This window comes from Ailuropoda melanoleuca, chromosome 2 (assembly GCF_002007445.2).
Source record: "Ailuropoda melanoleuca isolate Jingjing chromosome 2, ASM200744v2, whole genome shotgun sequence".
In the NCBI taxonomy this organism is placed as follows: Eukaryota; Metazoa; Chordata; class Mammalia; order Carnivora; family Ursidae; genus Ailuropoda; species Ailuropoda melanoleuca.
In genome coordinates, this window is record NC_048219.1 from 167,294,641 (window position 1) to 167,313,294 (window position 18,654).

An 18,654-nucleotide genomic window follows, 5' to 3' on the forward strand; every position below is an offset into this window, starting at 1 on the left:
TATTAACTTCTTTTTAATGATAGACGAATCCTTAGTACTGTGGAAAAGAGCAGACAGAAATATAAACCAGCTTCTCTCACAGTGGAGTTTGTCCCTTTCTTTTATCGTAAGTATTGATCCTAATTTCTCTTTGATTTTGATGTTACTCTGATTGTTCTTTATTTTTATATTCTTATTCTGATTCTACTTGATTCAGCTTTAGGCACTTGTAAGATAAAGCTTGTAAGAACCTATCACTAGAGTACTTGATTCTGATTTTGCTGTGATTATTGTTCTTCCTCTAATTTACTGTTTTGAAAGTGTTTTTATTTTGAGAAGAGCTTAATATCATAATGAATGTAGTGTAGACCTTTTGAATTTTTGATGAAATAAACTAAGAGGGGCATTCACTAGCTGGTGAATGGCCACTGCCTGGGAGCCTGAGACCAGGGCCTCCTGCCCAGGTGCTACCCAGCTGGTGGGCTCGGGGATGAGGCCTCCCTTTTGCCAGTTGAGGCTCTGTAGAGCCAAGTGCAGCCTGAGCCCAGGCCACTTTTGGGGTAGGGGGCTAACAGGCCCACTCACCCCACAGGTGGATGGCATGGGGTGATGGCGATGGACAGCTTAGAGGAAGAGAGCCTTGCGCTCTCCTTCTCTTCCACCTCTGATACAGAATTTGAAGCTGTGGTTGGATTTTATTATCATGGATGAAGAGTTCCAGTTATTAAAGAAAATTTTTAGGGACAAGCCCTCCCAGGAGAGTTTGAAAACGTGGGAGATAATAAACGTACCTACATGCCTATTTGTAATGAATATATTTCTTTGGTAGAAAAGTATATTGAAGAACATCTGCTAGAGAAGATTCCTGGATTTAAGATGGTAACTTGCACAGCATCTTTACAGCACTGTAAAGATGAAATAGCTGGTGACATAGTGGACATGCTGTTCATTTTTACAGATTTTCTGGCTTTTATCTGGGCTATAGAGCAGAAAAAGAAGGCTGGGAACTGGGTTTAAGCAGCAGTTTAGTGGTGACTTTGTTGTGCAAATCATCTTCAGCTTCCCAGACGGATCTGAGGCCCTACTCTGCGGGCCCATCCCTGGGCAGCGAGATCTTTCTGGGTGTGCCAGCCCATTCAGACAGGGGGAGACTAAAGCTAATGTGACAGAAGAATACATCTTGGAAAGAGTGACTCTTGTTTTGCAACTGTTCATTAATGTTAAGTATTGTTGGGTTGAAAAGAAAATTACCTGAACTTCCTCGGACCTGTTTCTCCTGAAACACTTCTTGTTTTCAGTGATCCTGGTCCCCAGTGCCCCCTGACCCCCCCGCCGGCCTAGTAAACACCTTTCTTGGGCGCTTTTTTTTTTTTTTTGAAGATTTTATTTATTTATTTGACAAGATAGAGACAGCCAGCGAGAGAGGGAACACAAGCAGGGGGAGTGGGAGAGGAAGAAGCAGGCTCATAGCAGAAGAGCCTGATGTGGGGCACGATCCCATAACGCTGGGATCACGCCCTGAGCCGAAGGCAGACGCTTAACTGCTGTGCCACCCAGGCGCCCCCTTTCTTGGGCTTTTGAGTTAGGCTCTTCTAGAGCAGTCCCAAGGCCAGCATTCCATCTGGGGGCCTCTTCCCCAGCATACATGTTGATGTGTCAGTGTTGAAAAACTCACCATTACCAACCCTGTTTGGCCCAACAGGCTTTGCATGTCCCAACAGGCATTTTGTATGCTCAGGTTTTTGTATGCATCAGAGTTTGAGTCCTGCAGTCTCACTGGGATTTTTGACTGTAAGTATTTTCCAGGGTGTTAAGCCAGCTGATCATCTTGAAATTTCTGAAGCTCCTACTGTAACAGTTATTCTTGGCTATAGGAATCAACTGAGAGACACATCCTTTACCTAAAAGCTACATGTGAACATCAATTTCTAGTGTTATGTTTGCAATCCTTGTATCACTGTCTTCTGCTGGTCCTGATGTAGTTCCACAGTTTCTTGAATTCCTTTTAAGCATTTTTGAAAAAATATTTTTATAGATGAATACTCAGGCTAACCTAGTGGATGTAATCTTAGAACTTCCATGATTATCCACTTAAAGATCAAATTAATATATGCTGTGAGCTTTTTAATTATTAGTACTGTAAAAGCAAAAATGCTTTCTGCCTTGGTGTTTCTGTTTTAGCGAACTCCAATAAATGTATACTTACGCTGGAGGTAACTTAAATGGTATCCTTTTCTTATAGCATGTTAAGTGTTTGTGTAGGTTTGCTAAAACCCTTTCTGTATAAATCAGTTCATTAGGTTTTCTGTTGAGGAAAAGAGTTCCTTTTTCTTGTCAAAATCTGTGAAGATGGCTTCCACGGGTATAACCAGCTCCGCATGAGTAGGATATAGCAATAACAGCTTTACTGGTCATCTGTTGCTCTGATTCAGTAGAGTGTTTGATAGAACATTACTGACCAGAAAACATGATGTCACATCTCTAGAAGGAGGAAAAAACATAGTAGTTGAATTCCCAGTATGTTCTCTTTCTTTCTCTAGACACGCATACACACAAACGCGCATACACACACACATACACACACAAACACAGGTATATAAATTTATTGCTTATTAATTTTTAAACATTTTTAAAGTAAAAATTCTGTGCTGAATTTTCGCTTGGCTGTTCTGGTTTTAAAGGATGAGCTTTAGTGTTTTGTTTTTTTTTTTACTGTTGTGGCACTTATTAAATACTTGTGTGAGTTAAAAAAAAAACTTAAAAGAGATTTGGCTACTGTATGTGTGACCTATGTAGATTTTAGTTTTCTTTCTTAAAAAATGATTATGCTATAGTTCAAGAATACAGAAAATATTGTGGAATATATACAAGGAATATCTTGTGTTTCCTACTCAAATTTGTCAGATCTGGCCATAACATTTTGCCGTATTTGCTTTAGTTCTCTTTTCTTTTTTTTTCCTAAGAATTAAAACAAGACAGAAATAGTCCTTTGTTTGAGTGCTTGGTGAAGATGATTGCAGTGCCCACTCTGTTTGCCCACCAGTAGTGATACTGGCTTCAGCCAAATAGTGAAACTAGGCTGATTTCTGGATTCTCTTTTTTTGTTCTGCGTATCTGCCCTTACGGTATTACCACACTGTATTGATTATTGTGACTTTATGTTAAGTCTTGAAATCATTAAGTCCTCCAACTTTGTTTTTCTTCAAAAATTTTTTGGCTATTCTGGATCATTTACATTTTTATATGCATTTTAGAAGCCATTTTTTAATATTTTCACAAAAACGTTTGCTGGGATATTTGTTTGGAATTGTATTGAATCTAGGAACCATTTTAGGAGAATTGACATCTTAAGAATACTGAGACTTCCAATGCATGAATCTGATAATCTCATTACTTATTTCTTCAAAGAGTATTTTATAGTTTGCAGAATATAGATTGTGCACATATTTTGATAGTTTATCCCAAAGATGTTATCGCAAGTTACTTATAAATGTCAAGTCTTTAAAATAAACTATTATAGATTTTTCAAAAAGTGAGTTTCATTTTCATTTCCTGTCTTTGATAATGACATTTCCCTTTTTACCTATGGTAGTATTGCCTTACCTTGATAATATTTCTTGCCTGCTTTGTCAGATATGAATATAGCCACTCCGGCATTCTTATTATTAGAGTTTACATGGTATGTCTTTTTATATCCTTTTATATCCTTTATATGGTTTCTGTGTGTCTCCTGTGGCTGATTAGAACTCTGTCTTCTTGCAGCTCTGTGTAAAATCTGATAGTTACTCAGCTTAAAACTTCTTGGTAGGTTTTTGCCTGTCTTGTGGGATTTCGCAGTATCATGTAAGGATTGATACTTTGACTTAAAATGAGCCCTACTAATATTTCTGGAGTGTTTTTTCTGTATAGCTTCTTTCACTCCTGTACTGCTTCACAAATTCCAGTTGCCTGGGCCTCCCCAAATGTTTTATCTGTAACTCAACAAATAGCTGTCTTCTTTTAGGGTTCCCCTTTCCTGTGCAGTTGATCAGAACATGTCTACAACAAGAAGCTGAGATAATCCTTGAGCTTACTTTGTTTCTCTTGAAAGAAGGAAAGTTTCTAGAGTGCATAAATTTCTACCTATTTTGTCTAATTTTCTAGTTATTTCTAGCAGGAAGCCTTGTATAGTGACAGTTATTCCAATATAGCTGGAATCATTTAGTTTTTTAAATGTAGATTTCTATCAATAAATTTACCTCAAAGCTGTTTCTTTTTGGTAATGTTTATTATGTATAAAATTAGAAATAATTCTGTTGTTATACCTTGTCTATATATGTAATTATATATGCAAAAAAATTAATTACTGGTTTATTAGAGTATCAAAATGAAGAGGAAAATATAAAAGTTTACCAGTAGAGAACTTAAGTAAATTAAGGTACATCATTGTAGTGGTCATAAAAATCAAAAAGAAGATGTATATGTTAAGATGTAATAATACCCAGTATACACTAATGTTAAAAACAAAAAAACACAACACTGTGGTATATGTATAGCTTTTTTTTTTTTTTTAAAGGTATGGGGAGCATGGTAGATTGAGGAGTAGGTTTGAGGGAGACTTACTTTTCCTTGTCATAGTTCTTTTATGCTGTTTTAATTATTCTTTGTCATGTGCATGTATAGCCTTTTGAAAACAATAAAATACTTTATAATATTAAAAGAAGGTTTTTTATTGGTACCAGAACTTGGAATGTTTGCCCTGGAGTAAACCCAGGAAATCTTTTTGTCCAACTCTTCCAATTTTATAAGTGAATAATTATAGTCAATTATACTAATAAGAGGAAGTAGTAGTAGTATAAAAAAACACTAATTTTTGGTCAGATTTCAGTTAGCTTCTAACATTGTCATTTAGCAGCTTTATAATTTTAGGCAAGACATTTCATTTGGTCATTTATAAATGAAGGCAAAATATCCTCATATGGAGTATTATGAGAATTAAATGAGATCACCTAAATAAATTATCCAAAATACTACCTGATAGTTGGTTTCTCTTTTCCTTTACAATGAAAAAATGCATATCACCTTGCCTTTTAACAAATTTTAGCCTTTTAATAGATTTTAATGTTTCAGTGTCAGACATTCCTTAGAGATAAATCATACCGTGAAAGAGAAATCTTATTTGTTTATTTGTGTATTGTATTCACAGAGTGTTTTCAGGAAAGTGAACATCTCAAGGAAAGTCTTAAGTGTTGCTTATTGCATCTCTTTGGAGCCATTGTAGCCGGTGGGCAGGTGAGGAAAGTGTTGAAAGTTAATATTTAAAACAACAGTTAACAGTGCAAAAAGTTTTCCGTGGATTATTTAATGTATTCTTTGTTCTTTTATAATTTCATGAACCACACAAATATTTTTCTGAGTTAATATCTTGTTTAAAACTAATCTGTTATTTAAAACTTCTTTAAAAACCTAATAATATTAGCACTAACAAAAATTACTGCATAAATAACCATAATTAACAATTTTTTAATTTTAAGTTCTTAGTTATGTTGACTTTCAGCTACTAGTTCTTACTTTAGAGTATAAAGTCAGCCCTTGTAAGTTCACATGATGAAATCAAACTCAAAATTAAATATATATGAATTAACCACTCTTCTGTCTTAATTTCTAAATGCATATATACAAGGTTTATATGCATTTTTTTCAACAAACTCAGCTAGCTTTTTACTCACAAGAAAGAAATTGTAGTGATACTTAATTTTTTATTTTTGAAGGTGAGCATCTTAAAAGTTGTCTGTGGTAAACTTTACTAGTTAAAAACAGAATTATAGTTCAGAAGAACATCCTATATGTTTTCTTTAAGCATACAGTTTAGATCAGAAGTTTCTAACACTCCTTGTACTGCATATGCTGTTGACAGTGTTTAAGGCCCCTTGTTGGAATATTTCAAATACATAAAATAAAATACATAAAAGATCGCAAAGGAAACTAGTTATGCTAAAATGCAGTTACTAAAATATTAAGATAAATTTGTAACATAGTAATGTGTTTTTATAACACACTAAATAAGGAGATATAGCAGCAAGTCTAGTAATAAGTGCAATTTCAAAAATAGGCATACATGGTGTTTCAAGACATTGCAACAATTGTAAAATATGAAAATACGTAGGATTTCTTTTGGTAACAAAGTTACAGATGTTGCTAATAATACTACTTGGGTTTCCTAGTGGGCTACCTTGCCTTTTCCTCTTCACTCTAGTAGAAGAGTCTGTTTTTTGTGAGGGGGATAATGACTAGAATCTTATTTTTCAGTTTGTTTGCTTTGTCCCCTTCCTTTATTAGCTGATATTCTTCTTTTCTATCGATATCTACCCATTTCCATCATTTCTCTGCTACTAAAAATAAGAATTAACAAGTATACATGAATAAAATTGGAAATGACATTGTTTAGACTAGTGGAGAAGCTGGTTGGATCCCATTACCATTTTGAACATACAGAGACTTGTTTTTTGTTAGTGCCCAAGGGTAATCAAGCCCCAAGAGACTTCCAATAATTAAAACTCACATAGAAATCAAGTAGATACTGGAAGGCCAGTTTATTATTTTATGTACTAAAAATACTCAAAATCCTTATAATCAGGTTATAGCTGTAGTTATATCTGTTTTGAGGTCAGAAGGTTATTTATTGAATATAAAGTAAGTACAAGGATATTTAGATGAATCGAATATCTAAAGGTGTAAGAATGGCCTTGTCATAAACAGCAGAAAAATTGAAGTCCCATGACTGGTTGTCTTTCTCCGAGCATCATGCCTGGGCTTCCCATTGGCATATTTATTGTTTTGTATTATGTTAAGAGATAGGCTGTGGAGACAGACTGACATAGGTTTGAATCCCATGTTCATCTCTAACTAGTTGTGTGACCTTGGATAAACTATTTACATGTGTTTTAGTTTCTTTATTTATAATATGGAAACAGTAACCCTTCTAAGATAGTCGTAAGGACCAAATGATATATAATATATGTAAAGTGCTTATAGGAAGTAAGTAAGTCACAGGTCTATCAGTTAGATTTGTGATTCCTGTAATTAGTAGCAAGTACTAAAATTATACAGCATAAATTAGAAGTTTACTCTATTTCCTCATTTAAAAAAATAGCAGTAAGCAGAATAGAGTTAATCTGGTGGCTCTAGGATCTTCAAGGATCCAGGTTCCTTCTGAATGTCAATTTGTTATTATTCCTTTTACTACAACATTAGCTTCTAGAGTTCTGGCCATTTGCGTTTTGGGCACAAAAATGGAAGCGGAAATGAGGAGGGAGAAAAATGGCACATGCCAGCTATCTTAAAGGAGATACTGAAAAGCTGACACTCATATTTTTTTATTTCATTTGCCAAACTCCATGAGATAACTGCAAAAAAGATAAAATCCAGATAAAAAATTTGATAAAACTTGCTTCCTCGGCCTCCTTGGCAACAAGGGAGGTTAGGAAATACAATCTTTATTTCTGGTTGGCACATGTCCAGCAAAACATCAGGGTTTTTTTTAATAAGGAAGTGGAGGAAAATGGATGTTGGGTGTTCTATTGCCAGTTTCTTCCATTGTAGCACTTGCTATTGATATTATTTATTATATTGATAGTAACAAGCTCTAATGGCCTAAGTGCTGTTACTTTCAGGTGATTTTGCATAATTATGTTTGGATTCATTATATATCATCTTAACAGTTTTAGGCAATATATATTATTTCCAAGTTTAATGGATCACCTCGATTAGGTACTTAAAATTTCAGAAATATGTTTGTACAATCAGAGTCAAGCCAGTCCTCTTATATATCTATATCATTTGGGATGGATTTGCTGTAACCAACACAAAACCCTAGAGAATCTTAACCAAATTAAAGGTTTTGTTTGTTTGTTTTTGTTTTTATGTTTGCATAAGAAATCCAGATATGGGCAGTTCTGGGCTGGTACAGCAGCTCCATGTTATTGTCAAGGACTAAGTCCTTACACATTCCTGTTCTGCTCTCTTTAGCCTACTACTTTAATTCTTGGGTTTGTTTTTTCATGATTTAAAGGTGGCTGCAAGCATCATGTCTGCATTCCAGGCAGGAAAAATATGAAAAGGCCAAAACAAAGGGTCCTTCTGTTTTTATTTGTATAGTTATATTTCCTTCATAGTCTACTGGCATATATTCTTGTCTAGAACTATGTCACATGGCTACCCCTAGCTGCAAGGGAGGGTGGTAAACAAGTTTTCTATGTGGGCAAATTGCTGCCTGAATAAAAATGAAAATCTAGTAATCTAACAAGGAAATGAAGACTTAATGTGCATAAAACACTAGCAGTGTCTATCAAAATATGTGCTTAAAATTTATTGATTTATTAAAAGAAAAAGTCTGCAGATTTATTAAACTTTCTTTATTTTTGCAAACATATAGAACTTCAGTTAGGTTTGGGTTTCATTTTTATTATCTCTCATGTTTCAGAGGAATGCTTTGCAAGCAATTTCTCCAGCCACCATGGAAGTTCTTATGAGAGTTTTGGCAGATTGTGATTCCTGGGAGGATAGACATCCTGAAGAAGTCGGTAGGAAGGTAGAACTTACTCTGAAGTGCCTTACAGAAGTGGTACATATCCTTCTCACTAGCAGCTCTGATCAGCGTCAAGTGGAAACTAACACTATTTTGGAGAACTATTTTAAATTGCTAAATTCAGATCATTCAGCTTTACCTAATCAAAGGAGGTCCAGACAGTGGGAAAGCCGGTTCATAGCTCTGCAGATCAAAATGTTAAGTAAGTATTTCATAAAGTTTATTATACTCCATTTTCTCTGAGTCTATTTTTTTAGCCTCACTTGAAATTCAATGAGCTATCATATAGAAGTATTGATTGTTTAATTCAGCTGTTGTGTGACTTTAGATTTGAACTTCAAAATAATTAATATGGAATCGATTTGTTTATAGCATCTTTGCTTTAACAGTGACAAAATTGAGCCTCTGTTGTTTTTTGAAAGTGTAATCCATTAAAAGCATCAATGTTAAAATGAAAGTCAGCTATTTTCAAATTCTAGGAAAAGTAAGTTTTCAGAAAATGCCACTTGCATTGTCTAACCTATGGCAGGAGTCACATATGACAATTTTATATGTGCTTCTATAAATCTCTGTAGACGTCACTTTAACATCTATCCTTTCTCTAGAGGGCCGCTGCTCTATTTTGTTTTTTCAGAGCCTCTGTGTATGTGTGTCTTGTTTCTCTTGTCCTCTCTTTGTGTTTGTTGGTTTGTGTCATTCTTTGCTTATATATCTCTGTTTTTCCCTGTAAGCTCTTTCATCAGTATATGTGATTTCTTACTGTGTTCCCGTTAGATTGTTAGATACAAGTATTATTGAGTTTCTTTTTATAGAAATACTTTCATTACAGCTGTACTAGGAAATTTGGATAAGTAAAAAGCTTTTTATATTCTACTACCCAGACATAACGAACATTAATGGTTTATTGTACAGCTCTAGAGACTTTAAAAATGGTTGTGTGAGGGTATGTTTTCGTGTCTAATTTAAAAATATTGGACACCAAAATCTTGGTGAAACTTGATCCCTTACAGTGTACAACAAGAGACTTTATTTCTGTAGGAAGATAAGATTCATTTTATCTAGTTTCTGTTCTTTTATAAAACATGTTATGTTTTATAATTGTTGTAAATTTAAACTTTATAAGGAAGTTTGAGTTTATGTTGAATGGACTTATTTGTTAAGAACTATTGTATTACTTATGCCGATTATCCCTTGATTTCTGAATGAGGACATCTGTTCAGTAGGAAACAAGAGCAAACCATCATCATAAATGGATTGATTCCCTAAGGTTCATTTTCTTAATGGCCAAATGCTAATTTTATACTGTATAAATGAGACTGTTGCAAAACATGACCAGGTGTTGCTTATTAATAGCAAGTTGGAAACCACGGTTATACTTGAGCATTGTAATGGAAGAACAACTATGTAAATCTCTGGGAAATATATATCACTCTTGTGTATAAAAACTTAAATATTTAAATATTTTTAATAATAAATTATAAAAATATTCATTTTTCTTAACAAGTAATAAGTACAGTTTTGTTTTCTACTCTCCATCCCTATTTCTTCCTAATTCATTTTACATCTGTTTGTCAGCTGAAAAGGCTAAGTTAAAAATATGGCCAAAGTAAATGTTTCTGTGATCCCAAATTTTCCACTTTATAAATGGATGATTTTGTTTTTATTTTCCTAGATACCATCACAGCCATGTTAGACTGCACCGATAGGCCTGTTCTTCAGGCCATTTTTCTTAACAGTAACTGCTTTGAACATCTCATACGACTGCTGCAGAATTGCAAGGTATTTTTCTATTATTGTCTTTGATTTTAAAAAGCTATTATTTTGTTTATGCTTTGATTCAAATTTAAGCATATTACTAATTTTCTTCTTTATTATGGTAAAATACACATTAAATTTACCATCTTAACCATTTTTAAGGGTGTAATTCAGTGGTATTAAATACATTCACGTTGTTGTGCAACTATCACTGCCATCCATTCTCCATAACCATTTACGTCCTATAGAGCTGAAACTGTATACCCAGTAAACAATTCCACATTCTCCCCTCCAGCCAGCCCCTGCCAGCCACCATTCTACTTTCTGTCTCTATGATTTTTGATTACTCTAAGTACCTCATGTAAGTAGAGTCGTAGAGTATTTGCCTTTTTGTGACTGGCTTATTTCACTTAGCATAATGTCCTCAAGATTCACCCCTGCTGTAGCATATTTCAGAATTTTCTTCCTTTTTTTAGGCTGAATAATATTCCATTGTTTGTACACACCACATTTTGTTTACCTGTTCATGTGTTGATGGACTCTTGTTATGATTCCACCTTTTGGCTATTGTGGATAATGCTGCTATGAACCTGAATATACCTATATCTCTTTGAGTCCCTGTTTTTGTTCTTTTGGATATATTCCAAAAGTGAGATTGCTGGATCATATAGTAATTAAATTTTTAATATTTTGAGGAACCACCTTACTGTTTTCCACAGTGGCCGTGCCATTTTATGTTCCTGCCAACAATGAACAAGGGTTCTGATTTTTTCGCATTCTCCTTGACAGTTATTTTCTTCTTTTGGTAATAGCTAATTCTAATGGGTGTGAAATGGTATCTCATTGTGATTTGCCCTTAATGATTAGTGATACTGAGCATCTCTTCATGTGCTTATTGGCTATTTGTATATATTCCTTGGAGAAATGTCTATGCAGGTTCTTTGTGCATTTTTTTAATTGGGCTGTTTGTTTTTTGTTGTTGAGTTTTAAAGTCTTTTATTGTAGATTGTTAAAATTTGGTGTGAGCATTTGATGCGTATAATTTTGTGCTTTTGTTTCATGTAAGATGATTTTGTTTGCATATTCCTGTGTTATGATTTTTAATATCTACATAATATTAAGTGGATGTACCATAATTTACCTAACTATTCCCTGCAGCAGATACTCAACTTATTTCCAACTTTTTTGCTATTACATAACTCCTTCAAGTTCATAGACTAGAATTCTATTTCTAGTAGAATTTCTAGATTAAAGGGCATAACCTGCTCTTTTAAAATTGGGGAACATTGTATAAAAACAATTTGTAAATAATTGGGGAATATAGAAAAGTAGGAAAATAGAAATACTGTTAATGTTCTTGATATATATTGCCAATTTGCTGTTGTTTTTCTTTTTTACTCATTTACACTTGTAGCAGATTTGTGAGTACATCATAACTGATATCTGATTATTATATTTTCATAAATTTCAAGATGGTATCAGAAATTTTTTAGAGTGTTTCTTGAAAGGCTTTTACTTTTCTGTTTGAGGTATTCTTTTCATGGACTCTGTGCTGAAAAATACTAGGGTTTCATTCTGATTTTGTGAGGATATCCAAGAAGGAGAATTTTAATATCAGCCCCTCACATTTTTTCACACTGCTAAGAGAGACATCCATGAAAGCATTTATGTCATTATGTTGCTTAGCTTATAGTGAAAGAGAAAAGAAATAGCATTAAAAAAATAAGGAATATATTGATGGAGTAAATAGTGATGAATATTTACAAAGTCAATGGAAGTACTAAACTACCACTAGAGAGTGAAGATGCCTCCCCCCACCGTTATTCTTGGGAAAGAAATCCTAGGGAGATGAAAACAGAGTAAGAAAACTTTATAAAGCCTTTTGTTTGTTGTTAAAAAAAAAAAAAGTGATGTGTCTTTATCAGTTACAAAGGCAACTCAACAAGACAAAATCTCACATGTATAAGAGAACCTGCCAGTCCCACATTATAGAAGGATAAATCACTAGGATAAAATGTAGTTCCTACTAAAATTGATTAGTGTTTTTCTTCAACTTATGAAAGTCAGATATTTTTTAAAATGCCATATCACAGTCAACAATATCTTTTTAAAAAGTGCAAAGCTTTTTGGCATAACAGTCATGATGTTAAGCTAATATTTGCTCTTTCTACTGTTGTATAGGGCAAAGTTTCTTATAATTCAGATCTGGGGATTTGCTGACAGTCCTAGTGTCTTAAAATTTAATTATTTGATAGCATTTATCACATTTTGTTTTGAGGCAGAAAATGTTAGAGAAAGAAACCCATTTCAGAGGGGAAAGCTAGGCTTTTGGGCCCCAGCCTTCTTTGCTGGAGGTGGTCTTCTAGGCAGGACATTCTGGTCAGAATCACTATAAACTCATCACTAAACATTACAGTTGTTTTTTTTTTTTTTTTACGATTTTATTTATTTGACAGAGAGAGACAGCCAGCGAGAGAGGGAACACAAGCAGGGGGAGTGGGAGAGGAAAAAGCAGGCTCTTAGCGGAGGAGCCTGATGTGGGGCTCGATCCCAGAACGTTGGGATCACGCCCTGAGCTGAAGGCAGATGCTTAACAACTGCACCACCCAGGCGCCCCTAAATATTACAGTTATTAAGTCCTAACAACATGGAAGAACCTTTGAAATAAACTGCCCAACTCTTTTGTTATACAAATGAAGAAATATGTCATAAGAGATTAAATGATTAGCACAAGATTAATACTGTTCCATGATGGAGGCAGGATTTCTTACCCAGGTATTCTGACCCTGAGTTCACTGGTCGTATGTAGTTTTGTTGTATTGGTACTTAAGGTCAGTAGAAAAATGTTTTCCATGTATTCAATACAGGAGTACAGGTTTTATTGATAAATAACATTTGATAGGGATAGGTTAATGTGATTCTTAAATATATGATGAAAATGTTTGGAATCTTGTGAAAACTTAAGTTCTTAAATGTATTACAGGGTGCTACAGATGACTATGATTGACTTCTGCTTAAATTATTTTCTTAGTAAGGAATAAATAATTTATTCTGTTTTACATAGTAATACAGAATCAAGACAACTGTTGTTCAAATATTCAGACCCAGAGGAAACATTGTCAACTAAAGCTTAAACAAACATTTTATGAATTATATGGAAAACTTTAGGCTGACTGCTGTAATTTCTATGCTTTCTTTTTGTATGAGTTTCACCAGCCAGTTTATGCATTAATTTCCTTAAGTATTTGTGTAAAGACCTTTGGCTTATCAAAATGAGTTTCATCATACTGTGAAGTACTTAGAATATAATTCAGTGGAATCATACATTTAGCTTTTTATTTTTTAAAAGATTTTATTTATTTATTTGACAGAGAGAGACAGCCAGCGAGATAGGGAACACAAGCAGGGGGAGTGGGAGAGGAAGAAGCAGGCTCCCAGCGGAGGAGCCTGATGTGGGGCTCGATCCAGAACACCATGATCACGCCCTGAGCCGAAGGCAGACGCTCAACGACTGTGCCACCCAGGCACCCCACATTTAGCTTTTCTGATATCTATGGTGAACCTTAAACATTTGAGAGTTGTTTTGTGTCATCATATTGCATTTTGGAAGGGGGATATGCTTTGAATTAATGTAAAAATTATTTTTAGCAGCTGTCTAAGGATATTTGGAGTAATGTGAAGAAATTAACAGCCAATTTCTAGTAGCAAAGAGAAGCGTTCAAAACTATAACATTTACTTTAGCACTCTGCTTGGAGTTTCAATCAGTTTTTAAAAAAAAAACATAGGCATTGCGATGTATTATAAATATGTGAGGTTCTATTTGAGGACTTAAGTTTCTGGAAAGCTATTGATATTGTTGTCTTGCTTACATTTCTTAATATGCTTTCTTCACTTTCTTCCTTTTCTTCTCCATATCTACCCCTGAAAATCAACCACAACAAAAAATTTATCACTAAGGTGGTCTTAGTAGGAATGAGAATTTATGAAAGGAGCAACTAAGGGATGCTTTGTGGAAAAGTTTGTTGGGATTGGATACATAGAATAGTTGAAAGGTTGATTTTGGGTGTTGTACCTGCCTGGATTCATACACATAGCCTCATTTGAACAAGTTTCTTTTCATTTTTTTTAAAGTATAGTTTTATTTAAATTCTAGAGCAATAATCAATATAGATTTTGGAGGAAAAATGAAATATAAAAAGTATATTTTCTTAATCTTTTATAAAACATGTATATATATATAAATATTCAAATTTTAAAACTGTGGCAAAATACCCATAACAATATTTCCATATATATTCTTAATGAGGTTGTATTTTTCTTTACAAAATTGGAATACCAGTGAGTATTTTTTTATCCTGTTTTTAAATGTATTATATCACGAGTCTTTCCCATATACCATCATATATTTTTCAAAACATTGTTTTTAATGACTGCAAATATTTCGACCCAACAGTTCTCAAAGTATGGGGTCGCCAAGATCATCTTAGGGAAATCTGTGGAGTCTAATCTTAACATTTTAGTTTGAGGCTAGATATTTTTCATGAACTTGAATCAAAACAACATTATCATAACAGTCTGAATGAATAGTAGATATTAGAGTTCCATCTGTCTTCTATCAAGTCAGTTAAAGAGATTGCAAAAACGTAAAAGCAGTGCCATTCTCACTAAGGTATATTTGAAAAATAAAGGTTTTTTTCTTAAAAATGTGTTATTTATGTCACCGTGTAATAGGTTTATTGTTTTTGAGTGACTAAACAAATATTATTTAAATGTCTTGATTTTTATTTCTCATATGGTAAATATTGAGAGATGTAACCCCACATAAACAGAAGTTTTTTGGGTTCTCAATAATTTTTAAGACTGTTAAGTGGTCTTGAGGCCAGAGAGTTTAAGGACTTCCCTTTCAGCCTGTGGATGAATCATAATTTATTTAACTATTTTACTATTTAAGGATATTTGGGTGGTTTCTTACTTTATGCTATTGTAAATAAAGCTGAAGTGAGCATCTTGGTTCTAAAATCTTGGTGTGAGTTTATGACCGTTTTTAGGGTAGATGTCTAGAAATATGGTTACTGACAAAGAGTAATTTTAAGGTTCCTGATATGAATTACTTTCTGGAAAACCTTTACTCATTTTTGCTTTCATCAGTTTTTAGCATTCATGTGTCCCTGCACCAGATAATATGGAATATTACTATTTAAAAAATTTTGCTTTTGTGACACCCAGGTGGGTAAATCAGTTAAGCATCTGACTTCGGCTCAGGTCATGATCCCAGGGTCCTGGGATCGAGCCTTTTATTAGGCTCCCTGCTCAGCAGGGAGTCTGCTTCTCTTTCTCCCTCTGCCCTAAGCCCCGCTTATGTTCTCTCTCTCCGTCTCTCAAATAAATGAATAAAAATCTTGAAAAATAAATTTTGCTGTTAATAACAGCTTTCATTTATTAAACCCTTGTTATGTGCTAGACACTATGTTAATAACCTACCATGTATTATCTCATTTAATCTGCACCCCTATTTCATGAGTTACTCTTTTCCCTTTTGAGAAAATAAGCTCAGAGAAGTTAAGTAGTTCTTCTTAAAAACACACAGTTAATAATTAGCAGAACCAGGATTCAAATCCAGGCTTCTGATTCCAAAGCTTATGTTGTGTACACTGATCTATTTTTAGGCTTATATATGCTTTATGTATCCTGTGCATATCATGTCATACCTTATCTTTATCTATTTTATATTGCATTATTTCAGTATAATGATAGTACTTCCTATGAAGATCTTCCCTTCTAGGATGCTCTTGATAAATTCCTTTATAAATCTAACTTTCTTTCCCTTTTCACTTCAATTTGAATTATCTTTCTTTTTATCCAAAATGTGCCTGAGATCTTTTGGGATGCTAGTTTTATATACTTAAACCAAAATACTTGATTCCCTTAGCAATCCCCATGTATATCAGAGATAATCCTAATCCCCTTTTGTGTAGAAACTAATATAAATTATGCTCAACTCTTGATAATTTTGGAAAATACATATCTCTTTTGTCAAAGCACATTAGCATATTTGAGACTCTGAGAAGTATTTTCAGAAGGAACTCTTTTTAAAGCTAAATAGCATTTTACAAACATACTTGACTACAGAATCCTTCCTGTATTATTTACTACAGTATCTTTAATCTGTCTCAATAGCAAATTTCCTTCTTCATTGTGAGACATTTTCTGCTGATTCTTTAAGAATTTAGGAATATTAACCAGTCTCATTCTTGCTATTATTTCTTATTTTTGTAAATTCAAGTTCTAAGAGAGAAATAACTAACAATTAATTATATAGTATATGAACTAATGTTAGTTTGTAATCCAAAAAGTAAATAGTTGATTGTCAGTTTACAAGTGATATACTTCACCAGTGGGTTCTTGAATTTGTTTTCAAGAGACATGGAAATCCATTTAACTTCATTTCTGCTTATAGGTAACTATTTAATGTTCTTTCTCCATTATTCTTATCTCTGTTTTTAACAGCTGTTTTTAAATGCTAACAATAAGGTGGCAGACAAGAACGAGAAAGACCTTGCCAACAAATTACTGACAGAAATAAATGAGGACCAGGTATCTACAAAGCCTGCATCTTGTTTCAGCTGAAGTCCCAAATCAGTCAATGGGAGCAACTATTCCTGTACTTTTCTTCTTACGTCTTAAAATACACAAACAGTATCTAGTTCTAATTTTCATTAATTATTTTTGAAAATTGTTAAAAAATTAAAAATAAAAATTTTTTCATCTAAAAGATAAATATATTGAAATCTTGGTGGTTGATGTAAATGATCAACAGTATTCCATCTGTATACCTGTGTATCCTTTTCAGTTTAAGGAGACAAAAAGTACAGGAATGGGATCCCAATATCAATGCTGTCCACGTGGTGGTGACTTCATATTTTGGGAGCTTCTCTCTCTAAGCATTGTGGTGTATTGGGACCATAGGCTTTGTTTGTGAATACGTATGGTCAATTTTAATACCTTGATTCTTTGCTTCTTGTTGACAATGATTATAATTCAATGGACATCCGAATCCTGGAGGAAGGGAAGAAGATGCTGAACTCTTTGAGTCTTAATTTTGCATAAAACTTAACTCTTTTCTTTTCTAAAAAGTCACCTCTATATGGGTATAGAGCAGAAATAAGCAGTTTTTGTTGCTTTTCAGCATTAGGTAATTCCATTTTGAAAAAACTAGCTATTAAAAATGCTTTGGTTTTTTTCTTTTCCATCCCAAAATGTTTTGAGAGAGCTTACATGATGTCTTTTATTAATATTATCTTAATACCCAGGTTTATAAATAGAGCTGTGGTATGAAGAGACATGAAAATCTATTATTTTCTGTTCTGGGTGTAAAATATCAGCTATAGAGTACCATTTTAGATTTCTCCAGAAATGTTAGTCTTAAGGCCTTCTTATATAAGATTAATAAAATATTTACAATGATATTCTTAGAGGTTTATGTTAGTATTCCTAATTGTAGGTACTATGATGCCTAGTCGTCTTGAATAAAGTGTAGGAAAGATCATATTCATATGAAATTCTTTATACAGGATGATTAATGTATATTATGTGTTTATTACATATATGCCATGTATATGTAATAATGTTTAATAACATCAACAAAAATCAAGATACTGGCTTAAATAACTTGCCTAAAAGTGGTAGAGCTTAGCTTAAAATGACAAAGATCTAATCAGTCCCCTTTTACTCAAATCATTTTTAGTGGAAGGGAGAAAAGAAAGTCCTATTCATGGAGTAATTAGTTTTAAGTCATAGTAATATAGTCCCAAAAGCAGATTTTTGGGACTCTTGAGTTTTTATAACTTTCTACTTCTGCTATGCTTTCATGGTTGATTAAGCCTGATGATATAACAGTCATGTTCAGTTTTTTAATGTTGTTAATGTTACCTTTTGTTTTCACTTTTTTTAATGCATAGCCCTGAAATTTAACACATCTCTTTATGATGAAGCTTAAACAGAAATAGACAAAATGAAGCTGAAGCTGGTTTTTATTTTTTTATTTTTAATTTTTAACACCTTTTGGCTTTAAAGGTTGCCTTCTCAAAAACATGATAATCCTTATAGATACATATTTCATTTTCTATTCTGCCTCAAATTTTGCATTTTATGTAAAAATAGATATGCCTTATGTTTGGAAGTGTGATTGGTGAATAAACATACCATTTGAATTATAATACAGGGCTTGTAAAACAAATAGACAACACCATTTTAAACATCTTATACATGCTAATGAAATTTCAACCTAGGAAATTCAGTGTATTTCTGAAGGGAAGTTAAAATGTGATAGAATTTCCAATGAAAGCCTTCCCTC

General features: G+C 33.4%; 1 protein-coding gene and 1 pseudogene across 8 annotated transcripts in view; both read left to right on the forward strand.

The window, feature by feature from the left end:
* The window catches only part of NBEAL1 (neurobeachin like 1), a 199,956-nt gene that overhangs the window by 47,519 nt on the left and 133,783 nt on the right, over nucleotides 1-18,654 (forward strand). For 6 of the 8 annotated variants that reach the window (XM_034654989.1, XM_034654993.1, XM_034654990.1 and 3 more), the window contains exons 7-11: nucleotides 24-106; nucleotides 5,165-5,250; nucleotides 8,441-8,747; nucleotides 10,218-10,324; nucleotides 16,809-16,895. In XM_034654989.1, coding sequence (XP_034510880.1) covers nucleotides 24-106; nucleotides 5,165-5,250; nucleotides 8,441-8,747; nucleotides 10,218-10,324; nucleotides 16,809-16,895 — 670 coding nt within the window. The remainder of the gene's footprint in view (nucleotides 1-23; nucleotides 107-5,164; nucleotides 5,251-8,440; nucleotides 8,748-10,217; nucleotides 10,325-16,808; nucleotides 16,896-18,654) is intronic. The other 2 variants (XM_019799567.2, XM_034654995.1) reach the window with 2 other exon arrangements.
* Nucleotides 114-5,155, forward strand: LOC117801123 (annotated as a pseudogene).